This window comes from Meriones unguiculatus, chromosome 19 (genome assembly GCF_030254825.1).
Source record: "Meriones unguiculatus strain TT.TT164.6M chromosome 19, Bangor_MerUng_6.1, whole genome shotgun sequence".
In the NCBI taxonomy this organism is placed as follows: Eukaryota; Metazoa; Chordata; class Mammalia; order Rodentia; family Muridae; genus Meriones; species Meriones unguiculatus.
The window spans coordinates 49,672,995-49,697,265 of record NC_083366.1 but is presented as its reverse complement, the minus strand read 5'-3'; the positions used below and the strand labels follow the sequence as shown (position 1 = coordinate 49,697,265).

The window sequence follows — 24,271 nt, the reverse complement described above, 5'->3', positions numbered from 1 at the left end:
AGAACCTGTCTCTCAGGCATTTTAAATGTAATTATGGGGTAGTTCAGGGCTTTATGTGAGGTGTGGGCCTAGCCTGGCTCCTGCCTTTTGTAAATAGTTTCAGGGAGCATATCTGTACTCACTGACATGCAGACTATCTGTAGCTGCTTCTGCACTCCAATGACAAAGAGGCCTCAGAGCCAGCAGAGCCTTGCCTATTCAGTGTCCCTTCACAGAAAACAAATGCCAACCCCCAAGTAAACCAGAAAGCCAAATTCTGGTTCCTTTTTGAGACAGGGTCTTGCTATAGCCAAGCTGGCCTGGGACTCACAATCTTTCCACTTCAACTGCCCTAGTGATGGGATTACAGGCATGTATCACCCCACATGGCAGAAAGCTGTGGACACCTCTGAGCACTCAGTTTTTATTACAGAGTGCTATGGAGGGCATGGTCTTCTCTGTTTTACAGAATCCCTTTGCTGCAGAGCCTAAAGAGCTATTTTCCAAATTCTGAACAGGATTGTGGATGGTGATGACGTGTTTAATATTCACAGGCAGCGCCCTGCATTTTCAACACACACTGACTAACTGAAGCTTCACTATACTACCACCTGTGATACTGTGATTACAAAAGATTAAAAATGACTGAGTAGGGACTAGAGTAGATAGCACTTGTTGTTCTTGCTTGGGTCAATTCCAGAAGCCACAGAGTTCATAGCTATCTGTAACTTCAGTTCCAAAGGATCTGACACCCTTTTCTGGCCTCTGTAGGCACCAGGCACACAAGTAATGCATGCAGATAAAACAGTCATACAAATAATATATAAATCTAAAAAAAAATTTACCAAGGAAACATGGGATAATTTTCAGAGAGAATCTTAAAAGAAACTTTAAGATTCTATTATATCCTCTCAAGAAGTAAGAATGGTCAAGAACAACGTGAATAAACTGTAATTAATATAAAAAAAAATGGTCAAGAGATGTCCAAGACATAAGACCCCTTTAAAAATCCCCTTCAGTGCTGGGGATTGAATTCCAGGCTTCATGCAAGCCAGGCAGGCAGTCTACCATAGTTATGCCTCAGCCCAACACTGGTCCTCAGTGAGCACTTTACCAAAGATGGCTTGGTACTTGGAAGCTGACTCTTCTTTGAGCAAGAAGTCTGGTGGTTGTGAACTCAGTCCAAGGTCCATATAATTGTAGTTTCCAATCTGAATGCCAGAACTGTTGAGTATGGTATATCTTAAGGACTCATCTGAGTAGAGAAAGAGATAGGTAAGTGCATGAGATTGAAAGCAAGAGAAAATATATGGCATGTAAAGGTACAGGCATTAATTACAGATGCTCAACTGCTTATCCTCTGACACCCTTGACAGTCATTTCTTTACAACATGGCTACTTGACTTCACAACCATTATGACTTCTACCATTGAAAAAAGACCAGTATTGGCAAGAATGTGGAAAGATGAAGCACCTATACATTCTTGGGACGACAGTACAGGGTTTTCTCAAAAATTAAAGATAGAATGACCATATGATTTTAGCATACCATTTTAGGTATGTATATACACATACATTCTCTCTCTCACACACTCACAAAGAGAGAGACCCAGAGAAAGACTGACTGAGATGGCCATATTCACATTTATAGCAGCATTTCCCAAAATAATAGATAACAACTCTTGTGCTACTTTATTCTCCATTCCCACTTACTGGTAAACACATCCTCCTTATATGGCAGTTAGAGTCAGGAAGGTCACATTTGTTAGTTCTATCTGATCACAGAAGCAAGCAAAAGAATCACACTGTAGTGAGAAACACGACCTGTTCAGCTACTAAGTCGGAGCTCTGAGAGATCCTCCTTAGGCAATGGTGATTCCATGACTGACTGAGCTGAGATCTCCTATTAATGGCAAAAACTCGGCATCATTTAGAGATGGCAGGGCTGGGGATTAAAGAGAAAGTGAGGACTCTTGAAGTGAACTAGTAAGACTAGGCTATGCGTATGAAGACAGGACCAAAACAAAACAAAAAGCCCAAACCTGACACATTAAATACGGGTTATGACTGCTTTCGACCCACTCGAGCCAAACAAGGAGAGAAGTTCAGGCTGCTTGCTCATGTTACAGCTCTCCAGCAACCTGACACAAAGCAGGAAGCACTCTAGGGATTTTTACTGAGTCAATCATGAATAGACAAAATATAATGGTGACATAAAACAGTTTAGCTAAAAATGCAAAAGAAACTACAGGACAGCTCATTCATGAGTATATGTATGGTACTCCTATCTATATAGGTGTAGGTCCCACTTCAACCTAGTCCAGTGATGTCCTTTTCACAGAACTCACAGAAAAACCTACAGAGAAGGCAGGATACTTCAGCGGATTTGTCATTTTGGAAGAAACTGTGGTCTTTTGTTTTGTATCAAGGACCGGAGGGTCTCATGCATGCTAGGCCAGCTCTGTACTACTGAGCTACACAGCCAGCTCAGAAAGTTCTGTGGTTCTCAAAGCTTCCTCTATGCATGCTGATTTCAGGATTCCTAGGACACAGTAGGTAATTGCTAATGGATGACATCTGGGTAAGTGAAGGCAACATTATTATTTGGTAATAATGATGGATACTAAGTCCCTTCTTATTAGAAACTTATTATTCTTATTAGAAACTACATCAACTGGCTTGGATTTCACCAGAAAGCCATAAAAGATTAAAAAACACCTTTCTTACCACAAACTATAAGTCTATATCTAAACAAGAAACAGAGACACCTAAGACTTCTTTCTTATCCTCAGAAGACAAGGAGCAAGATTAAAGAATATAAGAGAATCCTTCCATTCACTGGAGAGGTTGGGTGTCTTGTCAGTTATAAGGCTTGCAGGCATCCATGATGAGTCACAGGCCAAACACAATCACAGCCCGAGTGATCTGATGGAGACCGTTTCAATGTAGAAGGCTGTACCTGCCAGCTGAAGGCTCTGAGTAGCTTACTCTTCGCCTCCATCAATTACTTAGAATCAATGACAATGCTAACGGTGGCTTCAGTTTTTGGGGGTGGGGGGGTGGGAAACGACAAGATAGGAACTGTTAAAACTTCATTTACCTGTTAGCGGCAAGGAGATGAAGGGAGCGGTGGGTGTGCTTCCTGATAGGTTGGTCTCAGGCACTGGCGTTTTATAAGTGTTAAACATCTGGCTTGGATTTGGCCCATACCAACTTCCTGCACCTGCAGTTCCAAACCCATGCTGATTATATAATCCGTTGTTCCAAAGTGGCACTTGCGCTTGGCTGCCTGGCCCCGACAGCTGGGGTGCTGCATTTGCGGAACTGCTTGTGCTGGGATTGGAAAGACCTTTAGCTCCTGCGCTCTTAACATTCTCACGAGCTCTTTGCTGCGCAAAGGGGTCATGGGAGACCCGCCGCCTCCTTTCCTCCTCTCTGTCATAAGCTGCATTCTGCCTTGGCTGTGGTTTTGTCTGTTTCTCCGTGAATCTTCCGAAAGCATGATAGCTGGCTTCCTCCTGGAGTTTAGCCTGCACGCTACGTTCATTCTCTTCCTGTGGGTACTCTGGGGAGGAAGAAAACCAGGACTCCTCCACAGGCCCCATCGGGAGTCCCTGGGAGCTGTGCAGTGAATGGGGTTGCTCTGCAGCAGAGAAGAAATGAGCGATATTAAAAGTAAATTAAGCTTGAACATTTTCATAAACCTGACCTTGAGTAACATACTGAAAATAAGGATCATGGAAAGCATAAATAGCCCGTTCCTCTAAGTTTAGTTAGTATATGTTCAGCAGAACCCTGGCTGCCAGGGAAGAACACAAGGAAATATTCACAAGCAACAAAAGAGAGTGCTGCATGGATGGCTGAGGCAGAAGAGGACTTGCATTGGACTGAGACAGTGACTAGCACCTTGGAGCCACGTGGAGTCTAGAAAAGCAGCACCTATGTCCTATGCATATACTGTTGTTCTTTTTTCTTATTTAATTTTTTTTTTATTTATAACAATTTATTCACTTTGTATCCGAGCTGTAGCCTCCTCCCTCATTCCCTCCCAATCCCACCCTCCTTACCTCTTCTCCTCCCATTCCCCTCTCCAGGACCACTGATAGAGAAGGTCCTCCTCCCCTTCCATCTGACCCTAGCCTATCAGGTCTCATCAGGACTGGCTGCATTGTTCTCCTCTGTGGCCTGGTAAGGCTGCTGCCCCTCAGGAGGAGGTGATCAAAGAGCCAGCCATTGAGTCCATGTCAGAGACAGTCCCTGTTCCCCTTACTAGGACTCCCACTTGGAGACAGAGCTGTCATGAACTACATCTGTGCAGGGGTTCTAGGTTATCTCCATGAATGGTCCTTGGTTGGAGTATCAGTCTCAGAAAACACACCCAAATTTTTTGGTTCTGTTGCTCTCCTTGTGGAGCTCTGTCTCCTCCAGGTCTTTCTATCTCCCTTTTCTTTCATAAGATTCCCTGCACTTTGCCCAAAGCTTGGCTATGAGTCTCAGCATCTGCTTTAACACCCTGCTGGGTAGAGTCTTTCAGAGGCCCTCTATGGTAGGATACTGTCCTATTCCCTGTTTTCTCCCTCTTCTGATAACTCAATCCTTATTCAAAAAGGCAAATGGGATAGTCATCAGAAGAGGGAGAAAATAATTCTTTTGTTTTTTAAAAGCCTGTAGGAGGGCTGGAGGGATGCCTCAGAAAGGCATTTGCTGTTTTTGCTGAAGACTTAGGTTCAGTTCTCTGCTCAGGACCCACATTAGGCAGCTTACAAATTCTAACTCCAGTTCCAGGGGGATCTGATGCCCTCTTTTGGCTGCCACAGGCACTGCCCATATGTGGTGCACAGATTTAGTCACAAAAACAAACAAACAAACAAACCAAAAAACTTTTGGAAGTGCAGGTCATTATATTTATGAATGGGTGAGGATAGGTAATTTGGTCCAGATCAGATGAGATGGCAATGACCTGTATCTCACACTATGTCTTCCCTTTTGTCATATTAAAAAAAGCACCCACAAAAAGTGAGTCTGAGATCAACATTTTTGCAGTGCCTTCATCTCAAGGTTTCTGCATCCACATACTCCCTGAACTGTCACTGTCTTCCTGTGAGATGTATCAGATTGTTTTTATCAGGGTGCTGATTTTGATGAGCATATAGTTAAGAAATATTTCCAAGATACATGACTGGATTCTAAAGTACACAAAAATCCTTTTGATCTCATGTTTTCTTCCAATTTCTATAGTTTTTGGAAGTATTTTAGGGGCTGAAGTGAATGAGTGGGTAAGCAAATGAATGAATGGGTACCTTACCTGAATTTGACCTGCTTGGAGGTAAAGGCACACAATCATTCTGGAGAGAATACAATCTCTTCAAATTTGAGCTTTGATCTGGATACTCTTTCTATAATTGAACACACACATACACTTTAGTAACCAGCAGAAAATTATTCTGCAAAGAATCAATCTCTTCACACCATCAAAACATCTCATACAAATTTAATAAGCAGTAACATTTTTTCACAAATTAAACATTTTTCCAATGGATAAAGTAGCATGTCAAATTAACATAGTTGGAGGATTTATATTTCCTGATTTTAAAAGCTACAGAAATCAAAACACTGATACTAGCAGAATAGGGAGCCTAGAAATACTCTCCACCCCTATGCTTGGAACATTCAGTGAGGGAAAACTGGATATACACATATAAAAAATGAAGAAGGACCCTTACCACATACAAAAATTAACTCAAAGTACATCAATGACCCAAATTCAAGCACTCAAGACTATAAGACTCTTAGAAGTAAGTGCAGAAGAAAGTGGTCATGACACTGATCCCTGCAATGATTTTCTGACAATGACACCAAAAGCCCAGCTAACAATTCTCATATAATTAAATAAAATTTACACTATATCAAAATTAAAGTGTGTGCACCAGAAGAAACTATCTAAAGAGTGAACTGACAATCCACAGGATGGAAAAAATGTTTGCAAATTATATATATTTGATGAGAGATGAATATTCAAAATATACAAAGAACTACAACTTAACAACAATGACCACCACCATCCACACCCCTACAATTTATAATAGTAGAACACTGCCCAGCATGTGGAAGGTCCTGGTTGGGTTCCAAGCATACATGTTATTTTAGCCAGGCATGGATGTGAGGGCATGTCAATAACCCCAGCATGCAGGGTGGAGTCAGGTAGACTATGAGCTGCAGACACGCTTGGGCTACTTGGTTTGACACTGTCAAAAACAAAAACAGCATACTAACACCCACAAAGTAGAAGCAATTGAATCAACATTTCTCCAAAGAAGATATATAAGTGGGGATAAGTACCAGCACAGGAGAGATGCTCAGCCACCAGGAAATGCCATTTCATGTTGGACAGAATGGCTAAACAGAAGACAAAAAGAATGGCAACAGCATAAAAATAGCAAGTCTTTGTGTGGATATGGCAACTGAACTCATGTTAGGCTGCTGGTGAGATGGTTCAGATGCCAAGGAAAATAGTTTAAAGGCTCCTAAAAAGAGGAACAAGATGTCTATGGCCTAGCCGTTCCATTCCCGAGTAAGTACCACAAAGAACTGAAAGCACACACTCAGCACAAAAGCCCACACACCAGTATTTCCGTAGCTTCATAACAGCTCAAAGGGACAGGAGAGTGCGCAGACAAAAGTGGTACTATACGACAGTGGGATGTCATTTATTCAGCAACAAAATGAATGACATAGTAGACAAAATGCTTCTACAAGTGGAAAAACACTGTATGTCTTCCTCCTGTGGACTACCTAGAACAGGCAAATTCAGAGACAGAACATAAGGACTGCCAGAGGCTGGGGAGGGGGAGAAATAGGAACTTATCATTTAGTAAGTAGAGTTTGTGTTTGTGATGATAAAATTCTAGAAATAGAAAGTGGTAATGGCCACACAACCCTTCACATGGCTTGAAAACTCAATTTTATGTGTATTTTATCATAATAAATAAAAAATAGGCGTGGAGATACAGTTCAGTCGTGGAGTTCTTGCCTAGCATGCATAAGACCCTAAGATCAAACCTCAGGATTAGGGGAAGGTGATGAGAAAGAAAATTTTCTTCCTTCTGTAACACTTTTATTAAAAAATAAATTATTAAAGTGAGATCATACCGAGTAAGGTATCCCAGAAGCTGAAACACACACATGGTATATACTCACTTATAAGTGGATATTAGACATTTACTATAGAATAAACATATTAGAATCTGTACACCTTAAGAAGTTAAGCAAGAAGGAGAACCCTGGGTAAGATGATCAATCCTCACTCAGAAAGGCAAATGGGACGGACATTGGAAGGAGAAAACAGGAAACAGGACAGGATCCTACTACAAAGAGTCCCTGAAAGACTCTACCCAGCAGATGCTGAGGCTCATAACCAAACTTTGGGCAGAGTGTAGGGAATCTTATGAAAAAAAAGGGGAGAAAGAAAGACCTGGAAGGGACAGGAGCTCCACAAGGAAAGCAACAGAACCAAACAATCTGGGCGTGTTTTCTGAGACTGATACTCCAACCAATGACCATTCATGGAGATAACCTAGAAATAACCTAGAAACCCTGCACAGATGTAGCCAGGGCAGTTCAGTCTCCAAGTGGGAGCCCTAGTAAGGGGAACAGGGACTGTCTCTGACATGAACTCAGTGGCTGGCTCTTTCATCACCTCCCCCTGAGGGAAGAACAGCCTTACCAGGCCACAGAAGACAATGCAGCCAGTCCTGATGAGACCTGATAGACTTGGGTCAGATGGAAGGGGAAGAGGACCTCCCTTTCAGTGGACTTTAAGAGGGGAATGGGAGATGAGGGAGGAATGGTGGGATTGGGAGGGAATGAGGTAGGGGGCTTCAGCTGGGATACAAAATGAATAAACTCTAACTAATATAAAAATTAAAAAATATTAAAATGTAGGAAATTATATTTTTCGAAAGCCTCCCAAAAGGTATAAGGTTAACAATTTTTAAAATTTAATTTTGTTTATATATTTATTTATTACAAAGGTTAACATTTTTATAAATTTTCTTCAAGATTTTTTTTTTCCTGCTTAACAGTTGTATTTTGTTCTTAGCAGGATGCTAAAATCAGTAAGTGCTTCAAAATCACACGCTGTAAATGCGTTCATTATTTGGGAAGGCATACCATTGCATATTTGTATGTCCATACTTTGGCGCATTTTAAATGCTGCTTTTATTTATCATCAAATATAGCTTTAAGTTCATTGTGTTTGAGTCAGGGTCTCACTATGTGGCCCTAGGTTGTTTTGGAACTCACTTATATAGATCAGGCTGGCCTTGAACTCAGAGAGAACTGAACTCAGGCTGCCTCTGTTTCCTGAGTGCTGGGATTAAAGGTGTGTTTTACCATGCCCAGCATTTTTACCCAAGTGATTTTCTCTTTATAGGTCTTCTTTGTGTGTCTTTTTTTTTTTTTTTTTTTTGGTCATTGTTGTTTACTTCTTTTGTTTTTTGAGATAGGGTTTCTCTGTTTAGCCTTGGCTGTCCTAGACTCACTTTGTAGACCAGACCTGCCTTGAACTCACAAAGATCTGCCTGCCTCTGCCTCCCTGAGTGCTGGGATTAAAGGTGTGGGCCACCGTTCCTGATTTTGATTTTTATAGTTACTATTAATACACAATGCATTTAAGTCTGAGTCTTGAAAACTCACACAACGTAGAGCAGCCTGGTCTAGTTACTGAAGTTTACTTTTCAAGAGAGAGAGCTCATACAGGTTTCTGTTCCTCTTAGCTGGTTGGCTGGAACCTAAGCTTTGATGTAGCCCTCAGACTCCAGACACCCAACTCCCTACTTCGGTCTTAGATGCTGTTGCCACTCAGAACTTCGCATGAAGTACCTGGAGAAAGCAGATTATCTTGACAGCATGCATGTGGTTCTCAAATGGCTGCCTCTAGCGGTGTCTGCTTGCTTCTCCATGGCTCCTCTCTCAGCACTAACTTGTGGATTAGCATTTTTTATTTTTTATTCCTGTGCGTGTCTCAACAGGTATGTTTCTGTTCTCTTTCTATTTGGGCCTTGTTTTTTGTTTTTTTTTTTTTTCTTTACTGACAACAGAACTCAAAGCCTCATGCATGATCTATCACTGAGCCATATCCCCAGGAAGTATTTTATAAATTCCTCAGAATGACCGACTCACTTGTAACACATCCCAGTCTCTTCCAGTGATGTTGGGTGTTTTTTTTTCTTCTTCTTCTTCTTCTTTGTATTGATAGATATAGTTCCCTCTCACTTCATGCAATGCAATGGAGAAATGGGCCCAACTGCTAACATGACACTTCAGATGATTACTAATTTTGTTTTCTGTGTTCCCCAAGCTAGCTTACTTCAATCTCAGTAACAAATTACACTGCTTCTTCTTCCATGCTCAATAATGCACTTTGGTGTGCCGATGTTTTAGGCACTTGCTCTATCACTCACCTTTAAACTTGCCACATCCTCTTCTACAAATTCTTCCAGTTGGCTCAAGTAAAAAGGTTTAAATTCTTTCCCAATGTCTGTATATAAAACAAACAAACAACAAAAAACAGTCTTTAAATTTCTTATCGTGTGTGCACACGTGCGCGCATGCGTGCTTGTGTGAGTGTGTACGCAGGCCCGAAGGAACATTCACCATTCCTCAGCTGCTATCCACCTTGCTTTTACAGACAGGGTCTCTTGCTAGCCTCAACCTTGCCAAGGCTAGTCTGGGTGGCCATTGAGCCTCAGCATCTGCCTGTTTCCCCCTTCCTGGCGCTGGAATGACAGGTATTTATCATCACAACTGGCTTTTTTATGTGGGGATCAAACTCAGGTCCTCCTGCTTGTAAGGCATTACCAACAGGGCCCTCTTCCCAGTCCTCTGAATTTCTTAAATAAAAAAAAAATCTAATATTAATAACCTATTATTTTTAAGTCACTCATCATAGTATGTAGACAAAACAACGGAATAAAGTTTGAAACTCCTACTCACTGACTTTGATGAGGAGACCAGAGCTCAGTGCCAGGTGGACAGCTCAGGGTTAACACTCGCAGTCCCTGGCCCCAGCAGGACAGTGTGCCTTGCTCAGCCACAGCACAAAGTCCTGATGATGTGAGGTAATCTCCAAGTGAATAAAGTTGACTGAACTTCAAGTTTCTATCTCTCTGGCACTAAAAAGCAAGAGCTACTGGAATGGAGGTGGGGGTGGTGCTGGCCATGGTAGATTACACGTATAATCCCAGAATTTGCAAGACTGAGACACAAGTTCAAGGATAGTTCCAAGCTAGCCTACACTTAAAGTGTGAGGCCCATCTTAACAAAACAAAACAGAACAGGAAATCTTCAGTTCTAGGAAGATGGACTACCACGTTTTTCCTTATTCTTTCTTCTAAATAAAGCTGCCTAGATATTATATATAAAACAACCATGGATACTCTGGACGAAAGAAAGGTAGACAAAGTGACTGGGACTTCACGGTTTGTGAAAACACATAGCATTAAGTTCACTGTGTTTTCTCTCGGCCTCATATACCCCACAGTTAAAGCTGAAAAGCTAGTGATACAGAAGTATCACCAGGCACAGACAACAGCAGTAACAAAACAGAGACAAAAGCCTGCTCTTTCTAGCCAGAAGACTAAGCATGAAACAGCCTGCTACTACGTAAAACCTTCAGTCAGTGATCAATCTACTATACCAGATAACACACAGAGAACAACCAAGATTTCACCCGATTCCCACAGACTCACTAATAGACAATCTAGACTTCTGTGGTTGTCTGAACGAGAACAGACCCTATTGGTTCATATATTTGATTGCCTGGTCCTCAGTTGGTGGGACTGTTTGAGAAGGATTAGGAGGTGTGGTCTTTTTGGAGATGGCGTATCACTGGAGGTAGGCTTCGGGGGTTTCAAAAGCCCAAGACATTCTCAGTTACCCTCTCTGTCTTAAGATGTGAGCTCTGCTACTGCTCCAGCACCGTGCCTGCCTGTCTGTCTTCACGTTCCTTGTCATGGTAGTCCTAGTCCTCTGCAACTGTAAGCCCAGTAAACTCTTTCTTCTATAAGTTGTCTTGGTTCTGGTGTCTTATCACAGCAATAGAAACGTAACTAAGCAAACTTCCAACCTGAAGAGAGGCTTGCCAGTCCCTGCCAGCATGATACAAGAGGTCATCAAAAAGAAAGACAGAACTCTCCCTCCTGAAGCTGGTAACGAGCTCTTCCAATCCCACATCATCAGTAAGTCACAGGAGTAACCTGGTACCCGCCAGGCAGAAATGAGATACTCCTTTTCGCACCACCAGCAAAATGTCCGAGAAAGCTTTGTAGAGATGGCAGGGGCATGTTTCGCTTTCCAGTGGTTATAAGGGCTCTCCACTCAGAGGCAGAGGGACTCGGACCAGCTGTGAATAGGGTCCACAGGACCTTGGAGCTTCATTTGACTTTAGCAAGGTGCTGCTCGCTATTCCCCTTACTAGAGCAGCATCAGAAAACTCAGCGTGAACAGGAAGCATACAGAGGGTCGAAAGTATGTAAGTTAAAGTAGGAAAAACACTTCTTACATTAAACCATAAAGAGTCTACACTGCTGATAAAAGGACTAAAACATGCCTACACGAAGAAAACAAACACTGTTATTATCTGCCAGTGACATTAAAACAGCTCAGTGGCTTAGTGGAATATAAACCTGCTTGAAACAAATGAAGACTAGCGTCATTTCCGACCTGGGCCAGTTCACCCCTCCTTAGGCAACCTGGTGGTCCCTGATCCCAGGAGGGATGCCGAACTTAGTGTAGACACCCGATCGGCATAGCGCACTACAGCCCAGAACTTCTGGACTCAAGCGATCCTCCTGTCTCAGCCTCCTAGCTGGGACTACAGGTGTGCGCCACCCGGCCTGGCTAGAGTCATTTCCAAAGAAAAGAAGACACAGTTGGATACAGGTCAGTGGTATAGAGTGTGAGTTTTGCATACTTAAGGCTCTCAGTTAATGTTCAGTGTGCCTGTGTGCACATGCATGGGTGCACACACATACCCACACCACATATGTACACACACATCAACATGCATATACCACGGACACACACCACACACAGACACACACACACCAACAAGTGCAAGCCACATACACACACATCAGCATGCACACACCAGACACACATACCACACACACATACACACCATACACAAAGACACATATACTAACACGCACACATCACATACATATACACAGACAAACAAATACCCCCCCCCACCACACACATACCACATCCACACACAGAAAGAGATACAAATCCTAGAGTTGAAAAATACAATAGCCAAAACAAAAAGCTCAGTAAGGGTTTAAAAGTAAAACTGTGGAAGGAGCAGAGAATAAACAGTGAGCTGCCGAATCTGAAGAAGAGAGAGAAAGTTCACTGGAAAAAAAAGAGTAACATACCAGGGACCTGTGGTACCACAACCAACATCTGGTATTTATGTCATCAGAGCACTGGAGGGTGAAAGGAAGAAGAGGGAGTTGAAAAGCACTCCAAAAAACAAAACAAAACAAAACAAAAAAAAACAGTTAAAGATTCTGAAATAATGGTGAGAGAAAAACCTGTGTATTCAGGAAACTCAGCAAACCTCAGCATGAAGAAACAGAACTCCACACTAAGACAAACAACTAACCTGAAAGGCAAAGACAAAATACTAAAAATATAACCAGGGAAAATACTATCCACAGGAAAATGAGTGTGTGTGTGTGTGTGTGTGTGTGTGTGTGTGTCTGTGTGTCTGATAGGGAGATACACACATACACACAAACACTCCATGATTTCTCAACTACAACCTTGGCCTTTCTCCTGCTTGGTTCATGTAGCTCTTAAAATCCCTGAAACTCCTGATGAAGTAAAGATGTCACTGGGGCAGAAGCAGGAGGAGTAATAGCCTCAGAACAGGGGATGGTCCCTAGAAAAGCCAAGCTGCTGATTAGAGCTGGAGTGCTGGGCACCGCCATGTGAGCTCTGGGGAGAGGAACTGGAGATTAAGTTTAGTCACTCATGACTGACAATTTGCCCAACTGTGCCCACATAATACAACTCCTACACAAACCCGTAAGTGGCTGGGTCCAAAAGTTTCTGGGTTGGTGAACAAAAGAAATACTGAGGAGGCATGCCTGCAGAGGGTCTGGAGGCTCAGCAGCCTCTACCTGAATATGCTGCCTACACTCTTCTCTCTGGTTGCCTTTGACCTTGATATGCTACAACATATAGGTATACCTAAGTGCAATATTTCTTGAGCCAGATGAGTCTATTTCTAAACCTGAGATGGAGTATGCACACTCAAAGTCATAGTCAGCTGGGAAGAAGCCTGGGTATCCCATGTGTGCAAGGTTGGTGATAGTCACATGAGACTAAGCCCTTAAGTGTGGAATTTCATGACAGCCTATATACTGTCATAAGCAAAATATGTGTACTATCAGAAAAGTGACACAAGGCAGTCAAAACAATGGGTAAAGAAAAGCAAAAGGCTTTCTTTTTGAGGTTCTTTAACTGTGAATACTAAAGCTGAGACAACATGGTCTGATGCAGCCTACGTGTGTACAGGAGAAATACCTGAGAAAGGAAAGGTTCCCATACTTCACTTGGGGTGCTAAAATGGCAAACTGGAAAAATAAACCATGTGATAAAATGACATATGGATGATATAATGCCTAGAATGTCCATGAAAACCATGCAGAGAAAAACACTACAGATGAATCAAACTAAAATTCTAATACAGGGTTTTAGACACTTCAGAAAAATGCTATAGTTTGAATGCTGAATGACCTCCAATGTACAGTATGGTCCTCAGCCTGCAGCACTGTCAAGAACTCTGGGACCTATTAGAGGTGGGGCTCTAGCTAGGCGTGATGGTGCACATCTTTAATCCCAGCAACCAGAAGGCAGAGGCAGGAGATCTCTGTAAATTTGAGGCCAGCCTGGTCCACAAATAGTAGTAATAGGTGGAAGTCCAGTTCTGTTTTCTCACAGAAATACAACAGCATGATGCTTTGTATACTCCGGACTGCATCCTATTGTATCTCTGTTCTTCTCCTTTGGCCTACTTCACATCCTAGGTAATCTAGGGGATGGGACAGGTACAAAAGTAGGCCAAACACTCATGTCTCCTTCATTTTCCTCAATTACGGAGCCAATCAAAATGGTAGAATACATTTCTAAGGATACCACTAGGATGCTAACCAAGGGGAGGCACATAAGTGAAAGAAGCTAGAAATGGTTAGGCCAAGTGTTTATCAACAAATGAATACACAAACAAAAACCATGTATCTATAGAACGGAATAGTATTCTGCAATGAAAAAGAGAATTCTGACACATTTTACAACATGGATAAACCTTAACGACATACTCAGTAAAACAAGACATATGAAACAGAAGTATCGTGCAATTTTTGCTTCCATGAGACACCTGGAACAGTCAAATTCAATAGAAGAGTGACACTAAGGCTATAAAGGGGAAAGGAGGAAGTGGAGTTAATGCTTCCTGAGAACAGAGTTGTGCTCTGGATCCAGGAAAGGGACGGTGGTAACTTGCTGAAAAATAGAAATGGACTTCACACCACTGGACTGTACTGACAAGAGCTAAAATGGAAAGTGTTACACATGCTTCAGAACAATAAACATGCCAATTCCCCAAACTAAAGAAGGAAATGAAGGAGCCCATGCTTTGGGGAAGGGTGGTACCTCTTCATTGACAAGATGCTTGACATCTGTCAAGTCGCTCTGAAGCCACATGCGAAGTGGGTACTCAAAGCCTGTTCCTGTCTGTGATGGCTGACTTTTATTACCAGCTTGACGGGATTTAGGGTCTCACTTCCAGGTGATTCTGGGAAATGTAGTTCTAGGTGTGCCTGTGAGGGTGTTATGCAGGGAAGGCCCTTCCTGAATGTGGGCGGTGTTATCCCATGGGCTGGGACCTTGTACTGAACACGAGGAGAAAGCAAATGAGCACCAGCCTCCATGTCTGCCTCCTTCCCGACTCTACGTGCAATGTGGCCAGCTGCCTCACACCTCTGCTGCCATACCCTCCTGCCATAGTAGAATGGACCCTTGAACTGAGCCATAATAAACCCTTCCCTCGAGTTGCTTTTGCCCTGTATGTTGTCACAGCAACAGAAAGAGTCAACAGACTACCAGTGTCACCTTACCGGAGAGTGTCACCACGTGGGGTTCACACCCGCTCTTACCAGGAAATGTTGGCCGGTCTTCTGGGGTCGCTTGCCAACACCGCTCCATGAGGCTGATGATCTCCCGTGGGCAGTGCTCAATGATGTCCTCCACGTCTGGCCTGTTCCCAGACTTTATGCAGACGACGAACTGCTCAGCACAGATGACATCTGCAAAGAGGGATGAGCTTCAGCTGGGGCTCTCAAGCAGGAGGATGACAGGACCTGGACAATACTGCTATTTTGTCTCTACCTAGGGCATGCTTTTCCCATGGCTATCTCACTCCACAGAGCAACAGCCTTGTGACAAGGAGCTGACATAGTGTACTGTAGAGGTGATAGAATGATGTTTTGATTTTTTGCAGATGAGAGACAAAATTCAAAACAATACTACTTTTTTAAAGAGCAAACAGTATGCATGGGTAAAGCCAGGGAATTCTCCAGAGTTCAATACAGAGGCAAATACAGAATGGCCTGGTCTTTTAGAAGCTCAGTTTAGTGAGAGTGACTTAAAATATAACTGATAACTGATATTCTAGAAGCAAGAATGAGGGGTTCTAGTAAAACAATCAAGATGAAAACAGAAGGTCTAAGATTTTGGTGAGTCCAGAAAATAAAGAATTATCTAGGTAAAGAATCAAGAAGGAGGACTCCTGAGGGAGACTCCAGGCTAGGGAAGCAGGAAACTGATAGGATGGGTATGATAGAAATCATGATGTTCGCCAGGGACCTGTGCCCAGGTGGAAATACTGACGTGAGGGAGAGACCAGAGAGGGGCTAGAGAGAAGCCTAAGTGGAGCCATAAAGGATCTCCCACTTTACACTGAGGAACCTGAAGGCTATGAGAGTCTTTGAAGGATTTTTAAGTAGGCAAGACGGTCCTACCTGCTTTCAAAAATTTTATTTCCTTCATTTTTATTTTATGTGTATGGGTGTTTTGCCTGTACTATGTCTGTGCACCACATGTATGCAATGCCCATGGGGCAAGAAGAAGGTTTCAGATGCTGTGGGCCTGAACTATAGACAGCTGTGAGCAGCCATCTGGTTGTCAGAAATCGAGAGTAGCTAGTACTCTTTACCACTGAATCGTCTCTTCAGCCCATCCTGTCTGCCTTTTAAGACGATTTTCTTAGCGGCTTTAAGATTGTGGAAGGCAGCAGAAATAAGGAGGGTCTAAAGTAAGAAGGCCAGTGGGGACACAGAGATGTTGATTATTCATCATGTATGGGGTATATGCTTTGTAGAAAGAAAAGTATGTAGTTTTTCAGGCAGTGGTGGGGCTTGAACCCAGGGCCCTGTGCATGGTAGACAATTGCAGTAACACTGAGCTTGAACTCCAGCTGCTGAATTCAGTTTTCGGGGTTTTATTGGATGTGGAAGACAGGGACAAGGCTGAGGCTCAGGGGCTGGTAAAGTCACTTATCGTGACACTAAGTACAGGTGCTAAGCAACCAGAGGGCTATGGGAGAGTGCTGACTAACTTGGGAACTTTGTTCGGGGATGCTACTTTGGAGGTTCCTGTGTTGGGTCTAACAGGCAAGCAGATATCCTGGCCGTGGTCCAAGACTGAGATTTAAGAGGCATCAGCAAAGTGATGATGATCCCTGATTTACTAGTTTTGATAATCAGAAGGAATTCACAGAAAGCAGCCATTCTTTCCACACTTAACTTAAGCATGACTGTTCCCCTACACAATGACTTACTCATTTTTATATTCCCAACTGAATGAACTGCCCACAGTACGTAATGAAAAAGGCTCATTCACAAATAGAATCAAAGTGTAAGGTGTATGCCTGATAATATGAAAAGCCATCCCCACTCCAGGAAGAATCTTGGAGTTTTATAGCAACTTCCAAGCTAAGCTAGATTATAAGGAGTCTATCCAGCTGACAAGTTCATCCTAAACTGGATGACTAACTCAACAGAAGTCTTCTGAAGTACCTTATGTATTCCAGTGTGTGTGTGTGTGTGTGTGTGTGTGTGTGTGCATGTGCGTGTGTGTCTGTGTCTGTATGTGTGTTATATCTGCTAAAGAAATACCAGTGAATAAATTACATCTAGGACCAGCCTTTATGACACTACAGAAAGCAATGAAATGAACAATTATAGATTTGGAACAGAATTCACTAAAGACCATTATTTCATATAAAAGTTTTAAAAAATTATTACATGTAAAAAATTCAGTGTGTGTGTATGAGGGGGAGAGAGGAGGGAAAAGAGGGAGAGAAGAGAGAGAGAGAGAGAGAGGAGATACATCTGCGAGCCATAGTCCATGTAGAGAAGTGAGATGGCAACTTTTGGAAGTCAGTTCTCTCCTTCTGTCCTGGAGTTTGGACTGAACTCAAGTTGTCAGGGTTGGTGGTAAATGCCTTTACTCACTGAGCCATCTCAACAACCCTCAAGTAACAATTTTGATTACTATCAAAATACCATGACTACAATGTCTTACTCTCATAGGGCTCCTTATTTGCAAATATTGCCCACAGTACAATGGCAAAGCTGTACACATCGGACTTCTCTGTGGGCTTTGCATTGATGTCATTCAGGTGCTCGGGCGCCATGTAGTACAGGGTGCCTCCATTCTTCTTAGAGGAGCTGTTCACCTCCCTCTGCTTGTTGAGCTCCTCCTTAGTCAGTTTGCTCCACGTCTTAAAGGAAGCTACACCGAGATCAGCTATCTGTAAAAGAGGAGGGGCCACCAAAATTTACTGCATGGAGGCTACAAGTAAATCAAGCTGGATTTTCATGAAATCGAACTTATCCAGTACGGGCTTATCCAGTACATGTGTGGCACAGTCCATTCTCTAATGGTTGCACTGGGCCTAGCTAGAAGAGTTACCTCTCAATAGACTCTCATAGAATCTTGGAACGTTCACGTAAAAATTCTGTCATCTCAATTTTTTTTTTTAAGTTTCTTTTTAAAGACTTATCTATTTATGGAAGGACCACATATGCCAAAATACACGTGTGTGGAAGTCAGAAGACAACTTTCCGAAGTCCTTTCTCATCATTCACCAGGTGGGTGCTGGGAATGAACTCAGGTCTTCAGGCTTGGCACCAAGTACCTTTAGAAGCTGAGCCATCTTGCTGGGGCCTTGGCATCTCAATTCTCAAGCATAAAGAAGACTGGGGAAAAGACAACAAAACTGTGTTTGTGCTAGCTTCTCATTTACTTTTCATATTTTTTTTCTGGGGAAGATGGAGACTGATTACCACACCTTTGGTTTGCCCAATAGCATCCAGAGGACCATGGCTGTGTTTCCAAGCATCCCAAAGCCACCCTGAGGATGAGACCATTGCTGCTACTGGTTTTGAGTTGGCAGTCTGAACCTAAGAGAAGACAGGATAGGGAGAAGGAAATAGAAACACACATAAAGGCACAGAAAGACAACAAAGTCAGGCACAGAGCAAAGAAAATAATGGCAGGGCGAAATGGCAGAGCAGGACAGTTATGGAAGAATCCAAGGAGATGGCCCCCTTCTGTCTCTTAAGAAGCATCTGGGGAGGAGCTAGGTAGAGCATGAGCTTACCTGAAGTTGTCAGATGTTAACCCAGAACATAAAGGATAAGTTGTTAATTGAGAGAGTGACCAGTCATAAAGGACCTTGGGATTAATTGTCTAAGACACGAATGGTATCTTATGGGGATCTTGCAGGCAGGTCCTGGTTCTTCCCTGGGTTCTTTTTGGTTCTTGTTGATGTGGCTCAGGGGATGAATCCAAGACTCTGCCCCTGAGCTATCAAGTCCCTTTCAGGTTTTCAGCTTGGATTCTAGCTGCCAACACTAACTTTATGTGCTGTTGCTTCCCTTGTTAAAAGAAGTCCCTGAATAGACTATCGATGGATGTTCTTTTCCTTACTACGTTTGCTATAATGAAAAAAAAATTTTCAAAAGGAAACTTATTTTTAAAGTGAAAAGAGAAACAAACAAAATGTCAAAGCAGAGGACTTTGTCTTGGGGTGCCAGAACTGAGCCCAGGACCTCAGATGTGTGAGACCAGTATTCCCGCACTGGACCATGCCCCTAGCTCCACAAAGCAGATGATTCTGAGACCAAAATGGCTAATTTATTGCTGCTGTGACTCTGAATTCTAAGAATATTATCCGCACACTTCCATTTTACTTCCTTTACCTCCAGCACGGATAAGTCTTAGTCACAAGATTTCCTGGGGAAAAAATGATGAGCAGGACAGCCCATTCCAGAGTGAAGACAGCAAACCTTGAGAGTTTCCATTTCCAAGTCTAATCAGAGGAAATAAAACCCAGGAACCGGGGATGAGATTTTTTTTTTCACCTATATATCCTTACAGTTATCTTCAGAGCCAATCAAGCCTGCACCTTTCTCTTCCATACCACAGCAGCCTTGTAAGTAGTGCCGTCCTGCTCAATGCTGAACTAGGTCCTCCTTTATCATGGTTGCCTACAGGGATGAATTTCCAATGGAAAATTCAACCTATGATTACTCAGCCTCCTCAAAGTGTACAGATTGTGGGTTACCTTGATGTGAAAGTCATGGTCAACGAGGATATTTTCAGGCTTTAGGTCCTTATGTATCACGCCTTTGTCGTGTAAGTAACACATTCCTTCGATGGTCTCCAAAATTATCCTTCCTTTTACAGAGAGCGGGACACTGACCTGAAACAACATATTAAGTCTATGAAATGGAGAAGCAGCCTAACAGGCAGGAGCAACTACTCCATCCGAGAGGGTGGAATGCGAGCTCAAGGTTAGCGTGAGCAGGCTCCTCCCACCAGGTGGGGTGCAGCGCCGCTGTCCCTGGGAAACAAGCCCCTTCCAAGGAAGATTCTACTCCAGGGCCTACAGGTACGACATACTAATGCTGTGTAATGGTCAGTGAAAAAAAAAAAAAAAAAACTAAAAAAAATTCTGTGCCCATCTGGATGCATATTAAAATATTGTGAGAAGTTGGGCATGGTAGCATATGGCTTTAATCCTAGCACTTTAGGAAGCAGAGGCAGGTGGATCTCTGTGAGTTTGAGGCTAGCCTGGTCTACAAAGAGAGTTCTAGGACAGCTAAGACTACATTCAGAGAAACCCTGTACTGAAAACAAAACAAGATGAAAAACCAAAATACTGTAAAAATTAAAAAAAAAAAAAAGCTATGAATTTGAGCATAAGTAATTGAGTAGGGTTGAGGGAGCACATGGGAGGTGTCGAAGGGAGGGAAGGGAAGAAGGAAAATGATGTAATTATATTTTAATTTTTAAAAATAAATAAATTATTTATAAAAGACTATCCTGGGAACAGTTGATATTTTACTCACTCTAGGATATCCTCTAGTGTATTATATAATAGAAACTCATGTTTACAAAATCTTGAGATCAAACTCCTTGCAAACAATGGCATTTATTATTATTACTGCTATTAGTAGTAGTATAACTTCTAATTATACCACTACTGTAAAGATTGCCTCTGTATACCTAAAATAATGTCCAGAATATTTGAATGACCAGCAGAAACCACAAATATTTCCACTGTGTACTTATGTGATAGGATATTGCTATTTAACGTTATTCTTATTAAGCCATGCTGGGACCCATTAGTACTTATGTGGTGACCTGGCAGCAGCACTTCAGATCTTTGTAGAATCTTACATCACTATTAAAATTGTACTCTGTATCATAAATGCATGTTTCTCTTTAAGTGTTAAAATTTCAGTCTTTCTTTCTTTTTACTTTTTTATTTTTTCAAGACAAGGTTTCACTGTGTAGCCTTGGCTGTCCTAGAACTGGATCTGTAGACCATGCTGGCCTTGAACTCACAGAGATCTGCCTGCTCTGCCTTCTGAGTGCTGGGATTGAAGGTGTGCATCCCTACCACCTGGCAAATTTCAGTTTTTCTTAATACTAACACCAGTGTACAGACAGGATGATTCCTAAACCCTGTGTGTGTGTGTGTTACTGGTTCCCAGGAAAAGGTCCAGGGGACAGAACTTAGATTCCCAAACCACAGTGTTCACACTGTGTTCATCCACATCCTGCTGCCAATGAACCACAGTATCATCAGGCTGACCCCCACAACATAAAAGACAGCAGAAGGCAATATACGCCTGTAGGCCCAGACACCCAGAAGGCTGAGGCAGAAGGATTATTTTTGCCGTCGACCTTGTTTGCAAAACTTACTTGATGAATTGAAAACAGCACCAGAGATGTACTCCTGCCTTCATTGGTATACTTTCAGGAAAGCGTTGTTAGCAGGTATGACTGTCCTCCACCCAACCTCTTCCTGCTTCTCTTGGGTCCTTGACTTTTCTTGCACCCTGTGAAGCTTATTATTGGCTGACCCCACAGAACGCCTTCCATCGCAGATGACTTATGTCTGGATCAAAATGCCTAATTCTGTCATATGGCTGATCTTACCTGTTTTGGGGGAACCATCTGGTCAAACTACAATGCCATGTGTATCATCTTTTATCCTTCCCATGGGTGTTCATGTTTCTGAGTGACCCGCTGATTTAGCAGACATGAGGTGTGGGGAGATGGAGGGAGGGGGAATATTTGCCACAAAGGCAGCCAAATGCTTCAGCCCCTTACATGCAATCTGTGCTCTGGCCAAAGTCGGTGAGCGGCAGTTCTACAAGGCTGGCATCCTCTCGCTCCTTCCCACATGTCATTCTCTGTGCCTGGAACGCTTACTCCCTCGTTATCTGCTTCAACATGTCCTTCTGCGGGAAGCCTTTCCCACCTAGCCCACGTTGGGGTGGGCACCTCGCCTATGTTCCACAGCAGGAACTGAATGCCTATCAAACAGCATCACGTCATGTGCTCACCTGCTTTTCCATCTCTTGCACTTGCCTGTGTTGCATTAGCTATGGGCTCCTGAAGAACTAGCCTGGTTTATATATCGAGTTCCAGAAAAGCCAGAGCTACATAACAGATAGTCCCTGTCTCAAAACAATAATAACAAAACCCCCACAAACAAACAAACAAACGAAAGAAAGGATGAAAGAAAGAAAGGAAGGAAGGATGGAGGGAAGGAAGGAAGTCTCAACCATGGAACAAAATTCCCAGCCAGAAAGCTACAAACAAAGCCCCAAGAGCAGCTATCACCTGACACTGTAGCACAGACTGCCTTAAGGTGCCACCTACCTCAGCCTTCAGCACGTGCATCAGGTTGCCCTTTTCCATGTACTCCATCACCAGGGAGTAGTTCCCTTCCTCCATGATGACGCCCAGTAGCTTCACCACGCGATTGTGTCTCAGTCTGTGCATCATCTTCCCCTCCTCCAGGAGAGCCTCGTTGTACCTGTGGGCAGGAAAGGTCGTGCTAGGCTGGGCAGGGCGGGGTGAACCCTTCTACCTAGGTGCCTAAGTGTTCCCACAGTGCGTCCTGTTGCAGACATTTGTCTCTTCTAGGCAGACAGGTCCTAGAAGGCAGAGAGGTTTCACTTCATCTTTATACTCCTCCCTCTAGCCCTGTCTTAGAAACTGGCTGTTGAGCACTTCTGACATGCAAATCAGTTAATAAAAAGGACAGCATTGACCTGGCCTGGAAAACATAATTAAAAAAAAAGCATGTTTCTCAAAACTAGTCTGAGGAAGAGAGATACCATCCACTGACTGCCTTTTAGGGTTGCTGGGCTTTTTCATGGTGGAATTGGCCTTTTTTAAAATTTTTATTTTATTTCAGGTTTAGGTGTTTCCACCCATGACTCTCTTTTCTTCTCACTGTCTCCCCTTATTACCCAGGTTCTTGTCTTTAATGATGTCTTTCCCATACATTTCTCAAGCCTTAATATCTTTTCATTAACCCCAAAGTCCTCACTCAAATTAATAGTAAGAGTTATGCCACCCCTCACAGTCTCCCAGCAGGTCAGCCTCATTTAACACTCCACGTGCTTAGCCACACAGATGGAGAGGACTACTTCCTGAAGGTAGCTAGCATAAGGCCAATGCATCTCTGCTCCCAACTCACTCAGCACAGTTGGACCCTGTGTACACTTTTTTCAGGATGACAAATCCATGGCTTCTGTGCAAACACAAGGACACCTTCCCAAAGCCTCCGCTGTCTAGATCTTGCTTCTCCAGCAGATCGCTGGATGCCATTTTAATGTTGTCCAGGGACATATCTGGTTGCATTCTGAATGCTCAGAATCCCCAACACACCACACGTTTGGTTCTTGCTTAGTGCTGTGACCTATAAAGAAAACAGAGGGGATATATCAGGGCAAAAAGACCATGACTAAAACAAAACAAAACAAAAAATACCACATGTTGTCAGGCATAGTGACACATGCCTGGAATCCCATTACCCAGGAAGCTGAGTCAGAAGAATTTAAGGTCCGAGGCTAGCTTGTATTCCACAGTGAGTTCTAGACCAGCTTGAACGATATAGTGAGTCCTGTCTCAGAAAACAACCCCCACAAAGGCACCACATATGTGGGGTGTGGTTGTTTTTATTGAGGAAGAGGTGTAACCAGTAACATGAGCTGTTCAGAAGACTCTGATTTTCATTCCAATGGATGTTTCTTTTTTTGGCATCACGGAACATTAAAAAAAATTTAAAACATTTTGTATCAAAGCTATGCATGTTAGATAACATAATTTGAGCGTCCACTGAAATTCATAGTTCAGTACAGTGGAAAGGAAAAAAAAATCTAGGGACAAACAGCACACAAGGGGCAATGACTCACAGGATGACAACTTTACCAGTGTGGCCCTAAGTTAGGAGTGGAGGTGGTATGTAGCATAAGAGGGTTGGAATGAGGCCTTCCTCATCACTTGGACCTCCTCAGCATACTACTTCTCAGTGGAAAGATGGACTGGAAAAAATAAAAAAGCACTCACTAGCAGATAAATACATAAAATAAATACATATGTCTAGAACTAGGAATGGGTGTTAAAAAAAGATTCTCTGTGAATTCATAACCTTGAGCCATCTCCAAGTAAGTTTGGGTTTTGCCTTTAGCAGATCCTGGCTGTCTCTTTAGGGCAGGAGTCCCAGAATTAAAAATGTTTATTTAGAAAGAGGTCATAGTCTGATGACATCTTCATATTATCAGGTTAAAGTCAATAAAGAACTTAAAGGCACATCAGACATAATCTGTCCTTTCCCTAGGTTATCTTAACA

The 24,271-nt window shown here is 42.8% G+C and overlaps 1 protein-coding gene across 3 annotated transcripts in view; it reads right to left on the bottom strand.

Annotated features, from left to right (window-relative positions):
• Ripk1 (receptor interacting serine/threonine kinase 1) overlaps positions 1-24,271 on the bottom strand; it is a 34,923-nt gene that overhangs the window by 4,044 nt on the left and 6,608 nt on the right. Inside the window, exons 2-10 of one of the 3 annotated variants that reach the window (XM_021657763.2) lie at positions 23,117-23,338; positions 22,291-22,447; positions 19,679-19,816; positions 17,632-17,860; positions 15,204-15,353; positions 9,441-9,517; positions 5,285-5,375; positions 3,080-3,622; positions 1,094-1,234 (exon numbers count right to left, since the gene is read on the bottom strand). In XM_021657763.2, the coding sequence (XP_021513438.1) occupies positions 1,094-1,234; positions 3,080-3,622; positions 5,285-5,375; positions 9,441-9,517; positions 15,204-15,353; positions 17,632-17,860; positions 19,679-19,816; positions 22,291-22,447; positions 23,117-23,280 (1,690 nt within the window). In that variant the 5' untranslated portion in view covers positions 23,281-23,338. Of the gene's footprint in view, positions 1-1,093; positions 1,235-3,079; positions 3,623-5,284; positions 5,376-9,440; positions 9,518-15,203; positions 15,354-17,631; positions 17,861-18,247; positions 18,513-19,678; positions 19,817-22,290; positions 22,448-23,116; positions 23,339-24,271 lie in introns of those variants that run through there. The other 2 variants (XM_060372614.1, XM_060372615.1) reach the window with 2 other exon arrangements.